Here is a 17,854-nt window from a genome sequence, read left to right on the forward strand (position 1 = left end):
CAGCATGGTTGCACAAAAAAACCCTCTCAGTTTATTAAACTGAGAGACAAAATGACAAGTATAAAAATAGAGGGACACATAACTAAAACAGAATACTACAAATAGCCTGAATTTGTAAAAATGAATTCAAGAAAGCTAAGGCTCAGAATGAACTAAGATTTGCAACAAATGCTAAAAATGATTTAAAAAGTTTCTTTCAATATGTAAAAAACAACAAAAAATCAAGGAAACAATTGGTCCATTAATGGGAGAAGATGGCTAATAGGTGATGGGTAGAAGTGAGAAAGCAGAACTGCTTAATTCATTCTTTGTATCACCAGGATCAGATGGATTCATTCTGGAGTTCTGAAGAAGCTGTGATCGTGGAACCACTGAACCAAATCTTTCAAAGTTCCTGGAGCACTGAGGAACTACTGGAGAACAGGAAAACAACTGATGTGTTACCAGTCTTCAAAAAGTGGAAAAAATGTATCCAGAAAACTACAGACCAATTAGCCTGACATCAATATATAGGAAAAACCTGGAAAAGATAATCAAGCAATGGATCTCTGAGCACATAGAAACAAGCAAATCTAATACTAAAAATCACTGTGGGTTTGTTAAAAAAATATCATGCCAGAAAAAGCTAATTGCCTTTGACAAGGTGACTACATTAGTGGATCAGGGAAATACTGGGAACATAGTTTACTTAGACTTCAGTTAGGCATTTGACAAAGTAGACCACAGCCTATGTCTTGGTAAGATAGAAAAATGTGGGATAGACAGCATCACCAACAGATGAATTTGGTGACAGAATTTAGAAAATAGACTAAAGATCTTGACAGACTTGAACATGGGTCCTATGCAACAAAATGAAGTTCAATGGCGAGAAAAGTAAGGTCTTTTATAAAAAACAAATGCCACAAATGCACAGGTGCAGAATAGTGGTATCTAGCTCAACAGCAGTGATTGTGAGGGGGTGTTCTAGAGAACAACCACTTAAATATGAGCCAGCAGTGTTCTGCAGCTGCCAAAGAAGCAATGCAGTCCTAGGCTGTACCAAGAAAGGGATAGTACATGAAGTAATAGTATCACTTTACATTGCATTGATAAGAGCATACTTGGAATACTGCATCCAGTTCTGACCACCATTATATAAAAGGTGTTGAGACTCTAGAAAGAGTGCAGAAAAGAGCAACAAAGGTGATTAGGGAACTAGAGGCTAAAACATACGAAGAACAAAGAATTGGGTATGTCTGGTTTAATAAAAAAAGAACTAAGAGTGATATAATAGCATGTTCCAATATCTACAGCAGGGGTGTCAAACTGCCGGCCCACGGGCCAGATGCATCACACAGAAGCCACACCCACCCCATTGCCGGCAATGGCAAAACTGTCCCGATACATTGCATGACATCACGTGATGTCGTGAGTTTGACATGTCTGATCTACAGTAAAGGGCTGCCACAAAGAAGAGGAAGTCAAACTATTTTTCAAAGCACCTGTAGGCAGGACAAGAAGCAATAGATAGAAACTAATCAAGGAGAAAACTAACCTAGAACTAAAGAGAAATTTCCTGATAGAACAATTAGTTTCCACTGATTAATTGTTTTGTCAGGAAATTTCTCCTTAGTTTTAGGTTGCCTCCAGACGGTGTGGGTGCTCCAACAATGAAGGTTTTCAAGAAGAGATTGGACAACCAAGTCTGAAATGGAACTATAATTTTCCTGCTTGAGCAGAGAGTTGGATTAGAAGATCTCCAAGGTTCCTTCTCATTCTGTTATTCTTTTATTTATAATGAAACATTTTAATTTGTGAAATTGTTTTATAAAACATAATTGCTAAAGCTACGTTTTATCTGACATATAAAATAAACCTTAATTAACCTTAATAAAGTAGTACATTTCTTGATCCAATTAAATCATTTACTTTTATTTAGGGAGAGGCTTCTACAAGTTTTTTATTTTAATGGTCATGGGATTGGAATGTTTAAAAATTCCTCACTAATAGCTTGGTTGATAGCTAAGTTTAAAAATTTGCTTAGGAGGACAACTTAAGTTAATAAACCTATTCTGTCAGTAGAAGCTTATATCTGAATAAACAGAACTTCAAAGGTCCTCTTCTTCACTGGCAACAAAACGTCTGGAAAAAATTTAATTGTCCATTGCAGTTCATTAGCAATAATCAAATACATACTTTGAGCAACTGATGTGTATAGCAGAATGGCTCTTACATAAGAGTTCAGTTGGGAACATTTCTCCCTGAGGGAAAATGGAATGAATTGTCATTGGCCAGTGCCTTAGTCTGGGAGAAAATGTTGAGTGAATAATAATAAGAATGGATAGATACAGATTCTAACAGAAGTCAAGGCAAAAGGCTACATTCAGTTGAATGTACATGCTAGTTGCCATTCAAGAATTCCCTCCACTATATTTTAAATAAAAATGAAAACCATGCCAATTAAGACTTTCAATATGATAATGTAACACATATATTTTAAGCTGGAAAACAAGTAGCTTTATTTATTCATTTAGTCAGTCATCTTATAAGGTACCATAATAACATAAGCAACTAGGTTAATGTGTAACATACTAAAATTATCAAATAGTGGCAAACAACAACACTCTATTACTCTACTGGAGAAAGAAAGATTGAAACTGGAGGAATAATATCACAATATCATTGCATATGTTGAAACCTCTATGTTGAGCAACAGCAGAGTTCAGCTATACAAACTTCAGCCAGGATGATACTATCCCACAGTAACTATTACGTTTTTTGACTTATATGCAGATTCTTTGACCAATTCAAATAACAGACTCAATATAATGATTATATGACCTCGTCCCAATTTTGAAAAACACTGAAAAGAAGCAACTGTGCAGTTATTTTTTTCATATTATCTGAATATGCTATAAAATTGGGATATTTTGTTTGGCTTCTATCAGAAAGCTGTTGCTGGTCCCTCAGAGGAAGATAAATTATTTTTTACTTATTTATTTATCAATCACAGTGATTCTGCATAAATCTAATCATGAATTGACTATTTCACATGACATTTATAAATAATGTTATTCAAAGTATGAAATTTAAAAAATTTAAAAAATGCAATAGCAGTTTCATCTAGTCATACCTGACATTTTTTATTTTAAGCCAACATTCTTTAAATGATGCTTTCTGTTGTGCCATCCTACAGAGTTTCTTGTTCCTAATCACTGGGGGTTAGAAATTTTAGTCAAGTTGTAAATACTTACCACACAACAATAAACTATTTTAATAACATACAGTTCCACAAAAAGGTTTCATATGAAAATGAAAAGAGGAAGAAAGAATTATACAGACTGACACAAGAGAGGGATTTGTACATTTCCTTTTTTAATACATTCAGGGGATTTCCATTTCACGAGCAATGCAGTCAGGAATTGGGTAGGGGAGGGGGGACAGGCATGTCAAAGAAATCTTTGCCCACATTAACGGAAACAAAAGTATTGCATATATGTGTGTGTGTGTCATATATGTAGATATATATATATATATATATGACATCCAAAGTGTTATACCACATTTCTGTTCATCATTATACAACTGGGAACTGATCTTGCCTTAAAGGAGAAGTTTAATTTTTATAGGTAAGTGAGGACTATTTATTTATTATATTTTTACAAATAAGGCAGTGAACATATCCAACACATCTTTCTTCGCCTATTTTCCAACAACAAAAACTCTGTGAGATGAGTTGGGCTGTGGGTGACTGGCCCAAGGTTACCCAACTGGCTTTCATGGCTAAAGCAGAACTTGAACTCACGGTCTCTTGCTTTCTAGCCTGGTGCCTTAACCACTAGACCAATCCTTCCACTGCAAATCCTGGTTTCTGCATAATTTAAATAAACAAATCCTAAATTTGTAAGGATTTTAAATACAGTCTAAAATAAAATAATTCAAGGAAATTAGTGACACATTCATGCATTGCATTAAGAAATGGATGCCAAAATGAAAAATCACATAATGATAACATGACTATGCCAAAAATGTGTTAACTGAACAAGTATGTGCAAAGACAAAACCAGCACAATGTGCTACATTTATATATAGCATAATAGGTTAAACGCATTTATTATCTGCTGCTAAAATATGCAGCAGATTATGCAGCAGAAATATGTAGCAGACACTACCTTCACTGTCTTTAGATGACAGTGACACTATAATTTTATCGTGAGACAACTAATGACAATTAATGACAATGCTAGACTCATTTTTATGGAATTTTCAGCTGGGATAGATTACTGAGACCTTTGTAGTAGCCTAGATAGATGATCTAAATTAGAAATTAGATGTGGGCAGTGCATTCCTGCTAGTTTTCCAGAGCCCCTTAATAGCTTTTGGTGCCATTGTTTCAGCATCTTTTTGGCAGTGTATTCTTGTCAGACCATGTTCTAAAGAAAATGCTGTGCAGTTATATTTGTTACGTAGGCTGTTGATCTTTGGTCCTACAATAATTTATCTTGTCACCATATTGTTTAATATGTATGTTAAACATTTTTGGAAACATCATGTGAGATATTGGCATTGCATGTCATCAGTATATTGATGACACCTAACATATTTGATTTTCTGAAAGACTCTCAAGACTTGGTTATGCTGTCAGGACATGGCCTTCCTGAAAAGCAGAGATTTGTCTCAGTGGTTCCATTAGTGAGGAAGCCATTTTTATCCTCCCTTTGCCTATGGTTAGTATTTTTATTTGTATGATTGTGGTTGTTTAGATTTTAATCTGTTTTTATATTGGCTGTTTTATCTATTGCTGTTTGCTGCCCAGGGTTGTCTTTGGGCTATATAAATTTGATAATGCATAAATAAAAGTCTTACTATCCAAATCAACATCTTGAACATTACTTAAACTCACTAATCAGGTGGATATAAACAAACTATAATTAAATTTAGACAAGACTGCCATTGATGAGTAAGAAAGCAGACTAGAACACTGAGGTTCAGCCAGTAGTGGGATTCAGCCAGTTCGCACTAGTTCAGCAGTACCAGTAGCTAATTTTTTGTTGCCCAGGCTCAGAATGGACTTCCGGAAGCAGCATCCACACAGAGAACCGGTTGTTCATGTATTTGAATCCCACCACTGGGTTTAACCTGTTTTGAATGGGTTTGCATCTGAATGAAAATGTAGATCCATATTTAGAGGGTTTTCTTTAAGGCTCAGTTGTTAATGAATTTATATATCACTTTTGTCTGAGCTTAATAATTTCACAGCAAGTTATCCATGCCTTGGTCACATTCTGTCTAGACTATTGCAACATGCTTGAGTGATAAGATAACTTGATTTTTTAAAGTTCATTTCACACAAACTTTATTGGAAATGGGATGTTTCTTTATGTATCATTTATTCCCTATTCAGTCATCCTAGTGTAGGAACTCACTAGCTATAAAGGTGCAGCTTTAGACAATGAATATAAATGTTTGGATATGCTTTCTGTGCAGAACATTCACCTTTTGACTATTGGACAAAATACAGCTGAAGTCTATCATGGCTGGTAGTTAAATATTCATTGTAGCCATTTATTTAATGGTTATTCAGTAAGAGCCAGGACTGTTTTTCAGTTTTATTTACTAGTAAAATAAAGTGAATGCCATTTTTCTGAAACCAATTGTTTTCTTCTCCAATAGCCTTGCATTTTATTTAGGATTTCCTTTAGGAAAGGCACACATATAGTGATATAAAGAAATAGTTGAAGCATAACATTCAGTTGCCAACAACAGGTCTGCTGAGATTTGTCTTCGGGTTCATCAGAAATCTGTAAGCTAAAAGAGATACATTCTTGAACAATATATTGTAAAAGTCTCTGCTGCTGAACTTGGTGACCCCTCTGGTCTCTTGATGTTTGCCTATAACGGGGTGTCAAACTCACAATGTCATGTGACATGTCGTGACGTATCATGACTTTTTTGCCATTGCCGGCAATAGAGTGGGTGCGGTTTCACTATGATGCATCCAGCCCGCGGGCCGGCAGTTTGATATCCCTGGCCTATAAACAGGCAATATGATATGATTGTGAAAGATATAACAGGATTCAACTTTTCCATCTCTCTTGTAACTTACTTGCATGTGCTTTTTTATTTTGCTCTTCTCTTTCCTTTTATATTTAAGCTCTTTACTGACTTCCATGGAAACATTTCAAATTTCCAAATTGGGCTTAAAAGATTATTTCCAGAACTTTGGAGAGCTGCTTCCAGTAAGGGTGCAAGCCTGCTTAAAATAACTCAGTGTTCTGTTACTCATCTGCTTTTAATGCTTCTCTTTCCCCTGCTCCAGATAATTATTCTTACTGCAGCAACTTCAATTTAGCCCTGACTTGATAGCCACTTTGCAAAGGCTTGTTAAAAAAAAAAAAGCATGATCCTACTGGATTACCAGTAGGTCACATATCTTATCTGTCAAGTGGATGTGCTGTTGCTGTTTTAAATCAGATGAATAAAAAAATAATAGTTTCCTTTCCACTGATTAATTGTTCTAACTGTCAAAAAGTTTCTCCTTAGTTCTAGGTTGCTTCTCTCCTTGATTACTTTCCATCCTTTGCTTCTTGTTCTGCCTTCAGGCGCTTTGGAGAATAGCTTGACTCCCTCTTCTTTGTGGCAGCCCCTGAGATATTGGAACACTGCTATCATGCCCCCCCCCCTCGTCCTTCTCTTCATTAAACTAGACATGCCCAATTCCAGCAACCATTCTTTATATGTTTTAGCCTCCAATCCCCTGATCATCTTTGTTGCTCTTCTCTGTACTCTTTCTAGAGTCTCAATATCTTTCTTACATCATGGTGACCAAAACTGGATGCAGTATTCCAAGTGTGGCCTTATCAAGGCATTGTAAAGTGGTATTAATACTTCATGTGATTAGCATATAAATATACCTTGTCACATTTGTACTGCTTTGCAAGAGCTGTGACTATTAAACCATCTATTCTTTATTGCTTAAAACAGTGATCCACCACCTTTGTAGCTTGGCAGCCTTGCTAGAGGGGGGGAGAAAGAAATGGGCTATATGAGCAGTGGGCTGGTAGGCTGGTGCACAGTTCAACACATGTGAGTGGCAGACTGGCATGCACATGTATGTGCACACAACTCAACTTGCACAAATTGAGCTGCACAAGCGTGTGCGTACATGCCAGCCTGACAGTTGCATCCCAGTTGCAAATAGGTTGTGGCCCAGAGGTTGGGGACGCATGGCTTAAAGGATCATTAAAACTGTCTATTTTGCATTTCAGTGCAAAATTGGACCAGAGATTTTTGTTAAAGCCCTTCAAAACATCTTAATAAAATCAAATGACCCAATAGCCCAAGAAGAAAAAAAAGGTCATGTACAATGAAAAGACTGCAACAGTCAACTATGTAGGACAAAAAGACCAGCCAAGTGCACCAAAATATCAAGTAGCTCCAGAAGACATGACAAAAACTTGTTAATCTCATAACATGAGGACAGACTCAAACACAGTTTCAACAGAGAAACTATTAGCTTCTTAGACCAAGCCAAATTAAAAAAAAATGCTAGGGAATTGCATTAATAGAGGGATAGAATCAAGATCACGTGAAGTATTAATAGCACTTTACAACGCCTTGGTAAGGCCACTTGGAATACTTCATCCAGTTTTGGTCACCATGATGTAAAAAAGATGTTGAGACTCTAGAAAGAGTACTGAGAAGAGCAACAAAGATGATTAGGAGACTGGAGGCTAAAACATATAAGAAACGGTTGCTGGAATTGGGTACGTCTAGTTTAATGAAGAGAAGGACTAGGGGTGACATGATAGCAGTGTTCCAATATCTCAGGAGCTGCCACAAAGAAGAGGGAGTCAAGCTATTCTCCAAAGCACCTGAAGGCAGGACAAGAAGCAATGGATGGAAAGTAATCAAGGAGAGAAGCAACCTAGAACTAAGGAGAAACTTTTTGACAGTTAGAACAATTAATCAGTGGAACAACCTGTCTCCAGAAGTTGTGAATGCTGCAACATTGGAAGTTTTTAAGAAGAGACTGTACTGCCATTTGTCTGAAATGGTATAGGGTTTCCTGTCTGAGCAGAGGGTTGGACTGAATGACCTCCAAACCTTCCAAAATAGTAATAGTAATAATAATAATAATAATAATAATAATAATAATAATAATAATAGTAGTAGTAGTAGTAATTGTTGTTTGTTGTTGTTGTTGTTGTTGTTGTTGTTGTTATTATTATTATTATTATTATTATTATTATTATTATTATTATTTCCTGGAAGCTTAAATTCAGACAAATCAGTCACCAGTAAATACATAGACATAAACCATAATTACAAATAATTTAAAAGAGACAATAAAAAACCTAGGATGCAAATAAAAAGATTACAACATATCCCCCTTCATCAGCCCACATTCCAGTGGTGGGATTCAGTCAGTTCGCACCACTTCAGCAGAACCGGTAGCTAATTTTTTGTTGCCCAGGCCCAGAATGGACTTCCGGAAGCTGCATCCACACAGAGAACCATTTATTCACATATTTGAATCCCATCAGTACCACATTCAGATAATGGACCAGCACCAGGCAAACAATTGTGCAGAAAATAATACCCTGATCAAAGAAATCACCAAGGAGAAATTACATCTGTACCAAAACTGACAGGGCAAGCTACTGCATATAGACAGGCAGCAAATCACATACTCACTGATATGTCAGCTAGTTGGGCTATAGATATTCTTTTCTTTTACAACTTATTTTAGGTGCATAATTACTATTAAAGAAACACTTGATTAATTTATGTTTTCTATGTTTGGGTCAAATTATTGCAAAGTATTTATTATTTTTCAAATAATTTTAAGAACCTTTACTAATATTTTAAACGTAACTTTTAAATGTTAACTAAACTATTACTGTTCAGATGTGCTAATAATTATATATTGCTTAAAAAATACATTTTCCCCCCAGAAATTATTGTCTTTCAAAGCAGCCTATATTCAAATATAAGCAATTCAAAATAGAGGAAAAACCCTTTTTTGCAGATTCAAAATTAGAAAAACAGAATATGGAATGGAAAAAAAGGAAGATAAAACAATTTTATTAAGGTAAAAAAAATATGATTTGCATCATATCATTCTTAGGTATTTGGTATTCTTTTGCTGGGGTTTTTTGAAATGCTATTTTTGGCCCTTATTTCTTTTTATTAGGCCAAAGTCTGTGATTAAAATTACTGTAGCTGATAATTGTAGCACAGTAATGCTACCCTTGTACTTTCCAAATTAGCAAAAGTAGAAGTCTTTGTCTAGTGTGAGTGGCTCAGCAAAGTCCCCACAGCTGTTCCTTGTCTCATTAATGGAAAGGACCAGATTGGTCTTCCATTGTCATGGTCTTCATACTGAGAAACAAAGAGTGTGGCTACCCTAATAGAATTTGGCTCTTGATTTATCAATAAACTCTTACATGTATACACCGGTAATATGTTACTTGGCTGGAATGGCTGTTTTATCTTAAGTTTCATAAGCTTTGAAACAGGGATTATGATTAATTAAGAATGAATTTAGATACCATACTTATTTCAAGGTCAGCACATTATATTTGATCAAATACCATGCCAAATATTTCAGCCAGTAAACTCACAGTCAGCTCTGATTTCTTATTAGTAATATTTTGCATGTTCTGATAATCTTTTTTTCTTCTCCCCTCTCACCAAAGAATGTTGTCTGAAGGATATCTTTGTAAAATCCCTTATCATGAGCTCTTGAATTACACGCTCTATGGAACAGAAACAGAAGAGGCAATACATGAATTGAAGTCATTAAATGGTGTCACTTATGAATCAACAGACAACATGCAAAGTAGAAGTTTATTTTGCAATTATAGATCCATGGACACATTTATGATCTCTGTTTCTTCCAAAAAACCCAAAAATAATAAACAAAAGAAAGACACATTGAAACAAACTATTCAGTATCCAATATTTGAAAGGCAAACATCTGAACCTGTGGAAATCTGTGTGGGATCATCCATAAGCAAAGACACTTACCTTGTTCCTTCTTCTTGTAAAAGCATTTGTAAGAACTACAATGACCTGCATATCGCTGGTGATCAAGTGCTGCCAATGAATTCAATTAAAAGAGATGCTATTTATGACAGTGGGATATGCCCATTCTTGGAATCGTCAGAGATTCCATTGGCAATAGATTCAATTCCAATATTGCCTGTTGAGGTCCCGCGGAAACCGTCCCAAAGGAATTCATCATGCTGCATCATGGCCAGCATCATGCACCATCAGCAGCCTCTCTCAAATTCAATTCTGAATAATTATTTGGAAGAGAAAGTGCTAGAGCTTTATAAACAATATATCATGGATGTGATGGGCAGCAGCATATCTCCCACTCAAATCTTGACTTCAGAGTTCATAATGACAAATGTAGATCAAATCAGCATGAAACTATCCCAAGAGATGAACATGAAGACCACCGAAGCCAAAGATATGGTTATTAACTGTCTTCTGCAATTAGCTAGTGGAAAGGTGTCAAGTGAAATGAGCACTCCCAGTCTCCACATTTCCCAGTTCAGCACTAAATAAAGTTCACTCTATCTTGAAAGGTAGAAATCAGTTTAATTTCTGAGTTATAAAACTACTAAATATTGGTCACTCCCAAACCTAGTGAAAGCTTCCTTTTGTGTATGGGAGCATCATTTGGCTGTACAGATAATTTATATAATGTAAATCCATTATGTCTAATAACAATAAAGATAACTATGAATTTTTCTCTTAATAAATCATTTTTAAATGATATGTTTCATTTCCTGTCTTTTTTTCCTCTTTGTCAGAACACTATATTTCAGTTTTCAACATACTTGGAAATATATTTTCATACTTCTTACCTCTGATTTGCCATACTAAATTCTCCTAGAAGCTATTTATAGATTAAAAAAATGATCCACAATTCTAATATGTCAGCTTATAGAACAGTTTAAGAATGTATAGATCAGTGGTTCTCAACCTTTTTAATGCCGTGACCCCGAACCGGTCGTAAGTCAAGGACTACCCAACTGGTCGTAAGTCGAGGACTACCCAACCGGTCATAGGTCGAGGACTTTCCCTGCCCGGAAGTGCCACGCATGCGTGGTGCTGCCCCCTGCGCCGGCCGAGGCATAGCTAGCAAGGGGCAGCGACGGCGCAGGTCGACCAATGGCTGGGCCACCAGCTGGCCCAGCCCAAGGGAGGTAAGGCACCCGCCGGGCCCCACACACATCAACAACCCTCCCTGAGCCCGCCGGCTTCCCACCTCCCACCCCTGGCCCTCTTTTACTTACATTTTTAGTAGTTGCTCAGCAGGGAGGGGTAGAAACTTCCAGACAGCTCACCTTCGCTGCAGACAATTTGCAGCACCGTTTGCAAAATGGGACTTTTGGCGGGCTCAGCAGGGCAGAGACAGCCTGGACAATTCCTATTCAAGAGAGTCTATTCTATTGGTTTTCAAAAGCCAATAGAATAAAAGGGAGTAGCACAGCTAAGGAAAAGGGGAAAACAATGGCGGACTGCGATTTTTGGCGACCCCCGTGAAATGGTTGTTTGACCCCAAATGGGGTCGCAACCCACAGGTTAAGAACCACTGGTATAGATAGACCTTGGTTTATGATAATTCACCCAGTGACCATTCAAAGTTATGACAGTGCTAAATGTCACTTGATCAAAATTTGGAAGCCTAGAAGATTACCTGCACTTAAAGCTGCAGGAATACCACTACCCAGTGCTTTTTTAAAAAGACATTTTATTGGTTTTTTAACATTCTTAAACAAAAAATACTCAAGACCCACTGTGATGGTTAGGTGGTCAAACATTCAAAAGTGAAAATATATATAAACAACACAACTCAATAAATTTCACTATCCCCCCTCTATTCCCCTCAGTTAACATAATATATTTAAATATTCCATTTCTATTTTAAATTTCTATCACTATTAAACCTCTTATAACTTTATCACTTTACAAATACAATAGTTTAAATTTAAATCAAAAAATTATCGATTCTAATTCTTAATCTCTCACATCCCTCATTTTATACCAAACTCATTTATTTCTTGTTAGAGAATTTTAATTTCTCTATTGGTGAAAAATAAATCAGAAGCTCTCACAGTTGACTGCATTGAGCTGATTCAAATAACTTTATATTTATATAAAAATATTTACAATACTATTCTTCTTTACAGCAACATAGCTTAATGAAGACTTCTTACAGAGACAGACCAGAGACAAACCTGAGACTGGAAATCCAGCTCCTAACTCAATACTCTTTTTGCACAGACTCAGTAGCACTTTCTTCACATTGGCTGACTGAGTTACCACATGACTCTTCCTGTTCATGAATATTCCAACACTCCTCCCTTCATGACAGGAAGAGACATCAGACCTATAGGCTTAATACATTCTTTAATTGTGAAAAACCTTGTGCCACTAACCTGGCCTTATACTGTATATCATTATTTGGCAATACCTTTTTCTTATATACCCACTTACAACCACAGCTTTGGTTCCCTGTGGCAAAGTCACTGTTTAAATACTTCATGGTCTCCCATGGATTTCATCTCTTTATCCATGGCCTCCTTCCATCTTTCTTGTTCAGCTTTTGGTAATGCCAACACCTCTTTATAACATTTTGGCTCATATCACACATTGCAAACCTTTACCTTGCTGGCAGAATACCTGTCAGGCGGAATTCCTTTATTACATCACTCTGACCTACGTGGTATTAACTGCTCCTGTGTCTCAAGTCTTTCTGGCTTCATGTCTTGTTCAGCTTCTCCTCCCTGAACATTGACATCTTCAATAATTTTTCCATCATTAGATGAGTTATTGTCACTAAACAGATCACCGTCATTAAGTGAGACATACCCAGAATTTGCATTAATTCTGTCCCAATTTTGTTCTGCAAAATTAGCAGACCTTGAAATTATAATTCTTTTACTTCCATCGCTAAAGTGATATCCTTTTGACCCTGGCTCATAGCCCACAAACCTGAGCTTTCTTGCCTTTTGCTGTCCCTTTCTTCTGATTGCTTTTGGAATATGTACCCATGCAGTACTTCCAAAAATTCTCAAATGTGCCAGTGATGGCTTTCTCCCATATAGAATGGCATATGGAGTATTATTAATGGAGGAACTCCACAGCCTGTTAACTATATAATTGGCAGTCAATATGGCTTCTCCCCAATATGACCTGCTCAAACCAGAATCCTCCAATAATGAATCTTTCATTGTTTGCAAAACACCATTCCTTCTTTCAGCTACACCATTCTCTGCTGCTGTGTAAGGATTTGTACATCTGTGTCTTATCCCCAACTGCCCCAACCATTGTTGGAATTTAGTTGACATAAATTCAGTACCTCTGTCAGTTTGCAACTGACACACTTGTTGTCTGTACCTTCTCTCTACAAAACTTACCCACTGTTTGAATTGTTGTAGCACCTCTGTCTTTGCTCTAAGCAAGTAGCAAAACGAATACCTGCTATAATCATCAACAATTACCAGTGCATATTTTGCTCCTCCCAAACTGGCTTGCATAGGTCCCACCAGATCTGCATGGACCAGCTCTAGAACTCTTTTTGTTTGTCTTGTGCTACATTTACTAACTGGGAATGCCTTTGACTTTGATGCTTTGCATACTGCACAGTCCAAATATGTTTTGCATCCCTTCAAATTTAGTCCTTCTGCAAAATCTTGCATTTGCTGCAAAACTTTAAAGCTTGCATGGCCAAGTCTTCTATGCAGAAGATGAACACATGAATCATGCTCTGCAACATTCTTAAATATATGGGAACATTGAACCTTTTGTCCCTGCAATACATATAGATTATCTTCCTTTATGCCTTCTGCACAAATATTCCCATTCCTTTTGATGAGACACTTCCCATTTACAAAAATGACCTCAAAACCTTGTTTGTCTAAATTAGACACACTTAACAAATTATGTTCCATCTCAGGTACACAAAGTACATTGGTAAACTTTGATTCCAAATATGGAATTTTTACATCGCCTCTTCCAATGACTTTTGCTTTGTGGCCATTTGCCAAAGCCACAGCTTCTTGTGCTACTGGAACAAACCTGAAAAATAATTCAGAATCATTAACAATTGTTTGACTTGCCCCACTATCTATTAGCCACTTGTCTCTGTTGTTGCTATAGCAAACTTTTGCAACACCAAAATGTTCTTTTTGCAAAACAGTCCTTTTTCCTTGCACAAGTGTGTTTTTCTGCAAATTGTTCCTCTGCAAACAGTTTCTTTGCAGATGGTTGTTTGCTCCACAAATGTAGCAAGTCTTTTCCCACTGAGCAGCTCTTTGCTTGCAAAATCTCTCCTTTGTTGCAATTTGGTCTGGGTCCGATCTGTGGCTGCTTCTAAAATGGCGCTTTATTTCTTCATTAAGCAAACATGCCTTTAAAGCCTCAAAATTTAAGTCTTGCTCTTCTTTACATTCAAATATTGCAGAAACTGTGTCCCAGATTTTATCTAAACTGTTCAACACCAATACAACCTTCTGGGACTCAGGGAATTTAATCCCACGTTGTTCTAAGTCCAAAAATAAACTTTGCATTTTATTTAAATGCTGTTCCACAGATTCACCTGGTTGCAAACAGGCCCTGTAAAGTTTTCTTGACAACTGCACTATATTGCATGCAAAAATATTCACGTGCACAGCTCTCAACTTCAACCAAATTTCCTTTGCAGTCTTTAAATTTGCAACATTTAGAAATTGTTCATCATCTAAATTCAAGATGAGATAAGCCATTGCTTGATCATGACTTTTCTGATCAACAGCTGCAAATACTTGTGGCGGATTTTCTACAATATACCACAGCTCTTTAGCTTTCAGCAAATATTCCATTTTTGCAGCCCATATAATGTAATTCTTCTGGCCCAAATGAGCCACACAGCTTTCCTTAAATTCCATTGCAGCCATTCTGCTAATTCTGCCTTGTTCTTACACTTTCTAAACACAGGCAATTTCTTCCAGCTTTAAATTACAATGCAGTCCTTAATAAGCTCTGGGCCCATAACCTGTTAGAGAATTTTAATTTCTCTATTGGTGAAAAATAAATCAGAAGCTCTCACAGTTGACTGCATTTAGCTGATTCAAATAACTTTATATTTATATAAAAATATTTACAATACCATTCTTCTTTACAGCAACATAGCTTAATGAAGACTTCTTACAGAGACAGACCAGAGACAAACTTGAGACTGGAAATCCAGCTCCTAACTCAATACTCTTTTTGCACAGACTCAGTAGCACTTTCTTCACATTGGCTGACTGAGTTACCACATGACTCTTCCTGTTCATGAATATTCCAATATTTCTTCTTCCACTATACAATAGATATCTTAACAGCAATAAAATATTGATCAGCCCTATATATATGTAATCCCAAAGTTAATCCATCTCTTTAAAATAACAAAATAATACTAAACCTTGATTCATTCATATTCATTAAACAAAGTTCAAATTTTCTCCAGCTTATCATGCCTTATCATGTCTTTGTTGTCATACAAAAATCTATCCTAGTAATTTAAAACATTCCATAAATTATTAAAAGCATCTCAATCTAAGCAGTCATCATTTTTGCAATTCCAGTATATAATAAATTTCATATATTTCCCAAATGCTACCTAGGTACAATCCAATACATTCTTAATCTATTTAAAATATCTACTCTAATAATCATGCTCCTATATGCATATATATATAGTTGCTTCTAACTCTGAATCTTAGTCCTTAAAACAATCCATAAATCCAGTATTGCCTTTTATTCCATTACACAATTTTAAATTTCTCTTTTAACTCTAATTCTAGGTTTTTTCCTGTACCAAGTAGGTTTCCATAAACATGCTTCCCTTTCAATCAATAAGTCTATTTTTGTTGCTTGGAATGGCCTTTGAAGAAATAAAAGTCCCATCCTCTGCATCAGACGTCTGTTTTTCTCCTCTTTAAAATATCGTTGCTTTATAATTTCAAATCTCAGTCCTTGCTTCTTCTGTTCTTCAAAGTTACAGATGAAAGGCTTGTAAGGTAAAATAAGCTCCTCTTTTATCTCAGTTGGTTCCTCTTCTAATGTAATTTGGTTTGTAGAATAGTCAAGTGTAGTCTGGTCATCATTTGCATGTTTGAAGTGAAGTTTCTAGATCTTAGTTCTGAAGTGGATTCTTTCAGTATAGTACAAATTTCTGAGTGGCCTCATATATCTTTTCCAATATAAGCTTATAATTTAATTGTGAATTCAAATTCTCCATTTTGATAGTAGTTAGTAATAGTTTTTTGTTTATTTATTTGTTTTGTTTGTGGAGGCTGTATTTGGTAAGAGTTAATCTATATCCACCCCCACAATTCCCACAGCTCAGTTTATCTTTTTCCGAAAAAAAAAAAAAAAACAGCATGAAGGTCAGGTCTGGTTTTACTTCAAAGAAATAACCAAAAGATGCAATATTAAATTTTCACCAATAGATGTCCTCAGTAAGTTGAAGAAGAATCTTTTCCAAACAACATTGCTTTGTTTCTATCTTTAAAAGTATAGTGTGAAAGAAGAAATAATCTTCCAACACCAAATAGTACAGTCCTTAGCAGAACAAAAAAGAGAGAAATTTCTGTATCCCAAAAAGTATGAAAATAAAATTTAATCTTATGAAATGCTTTCTTTCCCAAAAATATCAAAGCTGCTTTCTCTAGCCAGGGAATTAATTCCAATGAAGCTCTTACAGGCAGAAAACAAAGTCAAGTAGAGAGAGCAACAAGGAAAAATCTCACCCAGATTCACCACGGGGGCTCTTAATGCTTAGATGTTCTTGACTTGCGGTCTGAAGCAGCAGGGTGATTGGCCATTTTACTGGCCGATCTTCTTCTCTATCAGCCCTCAGGGATCTCCCGGACAGCTGGAGGAGCCGCTGCTCCTCCTCAGCTGAGCCAAAGCCTCTTCGACGGAAGTCGCACCCTCCAGGGCGACTTTCGACCCATATAAGAGTCGACCGGCGGAGGGAAGGCTAGCCGTCAAGGAGACGAGTTTCTCCATGCGGCTAGAGTCGCCACGAACCGGAACCGGAAGTCTATCCAGTTTTTTTTTTTTTTTTTGGGTCATAGAACTCACTGGAACAGAGTTCCGGCATCTTTTTTTGACAGTTATTCCAAGTTTTAAAAGTAACTTTTGAAAATTTGATGTTTGGTCCACATGGACTTGAATCGCCCTGTCGAGTGTAGCAGGTTGGCGGCAAAATCATTAAAACGGTACATGCAGGCTGCTTGTGTGTCTAGTCCAATGCATGCGTACTTCGTCTGGCTGCTCACTGTTGCTCACTGAGTGCTTACTGCAGGCGATGACTGTTATGTTTCATTACACAACTGACGTGTGTGTGTGTACAGTGATTGACTATATGCAAAAGGTAAATAAAAGATTAACAAGATGTGAGTTCTGGCACCTTTTTTCTTACAAAAAAACCACTGTTACTACCTATGTTTCCCCCATGCCCTTTTGGTCCCCTGCCACCTTGTGCTGTACTATCCCAGCTGATCTTTGTCATACTCTTGCTCTCACTGCTGATAAGGCATGGGTGCCCTTACTGTTGGGCTGGGCTTTGGCTTCATGCTGTGAAAAAGAAGGCAAAAGTACCCCAGACCCATAGCATACCAAAAGCCCCTTTGCAAAGAGCTTGTAGGTGAGGCAGGCTTTGCATTCCCCAAAAATAAAAAAAACAAAAAGCTCAAAGCAGCAAAGGCAAAGAGCCTTTTTGGCGTGATATGATTCTGTGGCTGTTTTTGGCTTTCTTTCTTTCTTTCTTTCTTTCTTTCTTTCTTTCTTTCTTTCTTTCTTTCTTTCTTTCTTTCTTTCTTTC

At 36.6% G+C, this 17,854-nt stretch overlaps 1 protein-coding gene and 1 long non-coding RNA gene across 7 annotated transcripts; one reads left to right on the forward strand and one right to left on the reverse strand.

Annotated features, from left to right (window-relative positions):
* The first annotated feature begins 1,685 nt into the window (after positions 1 to 1,685).
* TASL (TLR adaptor interacting with endolysosomal SLC15A4) lies at positions 1,686 to 10,768 on the forward strand. 6 transcript variants are annotated; one of them, XM_039329622.1, is made up of 4 exons: positions 1,686 to 3,608; positions 4,598 to 4,706; positions 8,937 to 9,073; positions 9,681 to 10,768. In XM_039329622.1, the coding sequence occupies exons 3-4, from the start codon at positions 9,039 to 9,041 to the stop codon at positions 10,555 to 10,557; spliced, it is 912 nt and encodes a 303-aa protein (XP_039185556.1). In that variant the 5' UTR covers positions 1,686 to 3,608; positions 4,598 to 4,706; positions 8,937 to 9,038; the 3' UTR covers positions 10,558 to 10,768. The 6 variants fall into 6 exon arrangements, with proteins under 6 accessions (XP_039185556.1, XP_039185558.1, XP_039185555.1 ...); XM_039329624.1 differs by having other exon boundaries at positions 9,011 to 9,073; XM_039329621.1 differs by having other exon boundaries at positions 1,686 to 4,706.
* LOC120301885 lies at positions 5,465 to 9,704 on the reverse strand. The gene is made up of 2 exons (XR_005555056.1): positions 9,606 to 9,704; positions 5,465 to 5,787 (listed from the first exon to the last, which is right to left on the reverse strand). It is a non-coding gene; the product is annotated as an uncharacterized LOC120301885 (long non-coding RNA).
* Positions 10,769 to 17,854: the final 7,086 nt, after the last annotated feature.

The sequence above is a fragment of the Crotalus tigris genome, unplaced genomic scaffold, assembly GCF_016545835.1.
Source record: "Crotalus tigris isolate CLP2741 ecotype Arizona unplaced genomic scaffold, ASM1654583v1 scf7180000024401.5802323, whole genome shotgun sequence".
Lineage (NCBI taxonomy): Eukaryota > Metazoa > Chordata > Lepidosauria > Squamata > Viperidae > Crotalus > Crotalus tigris.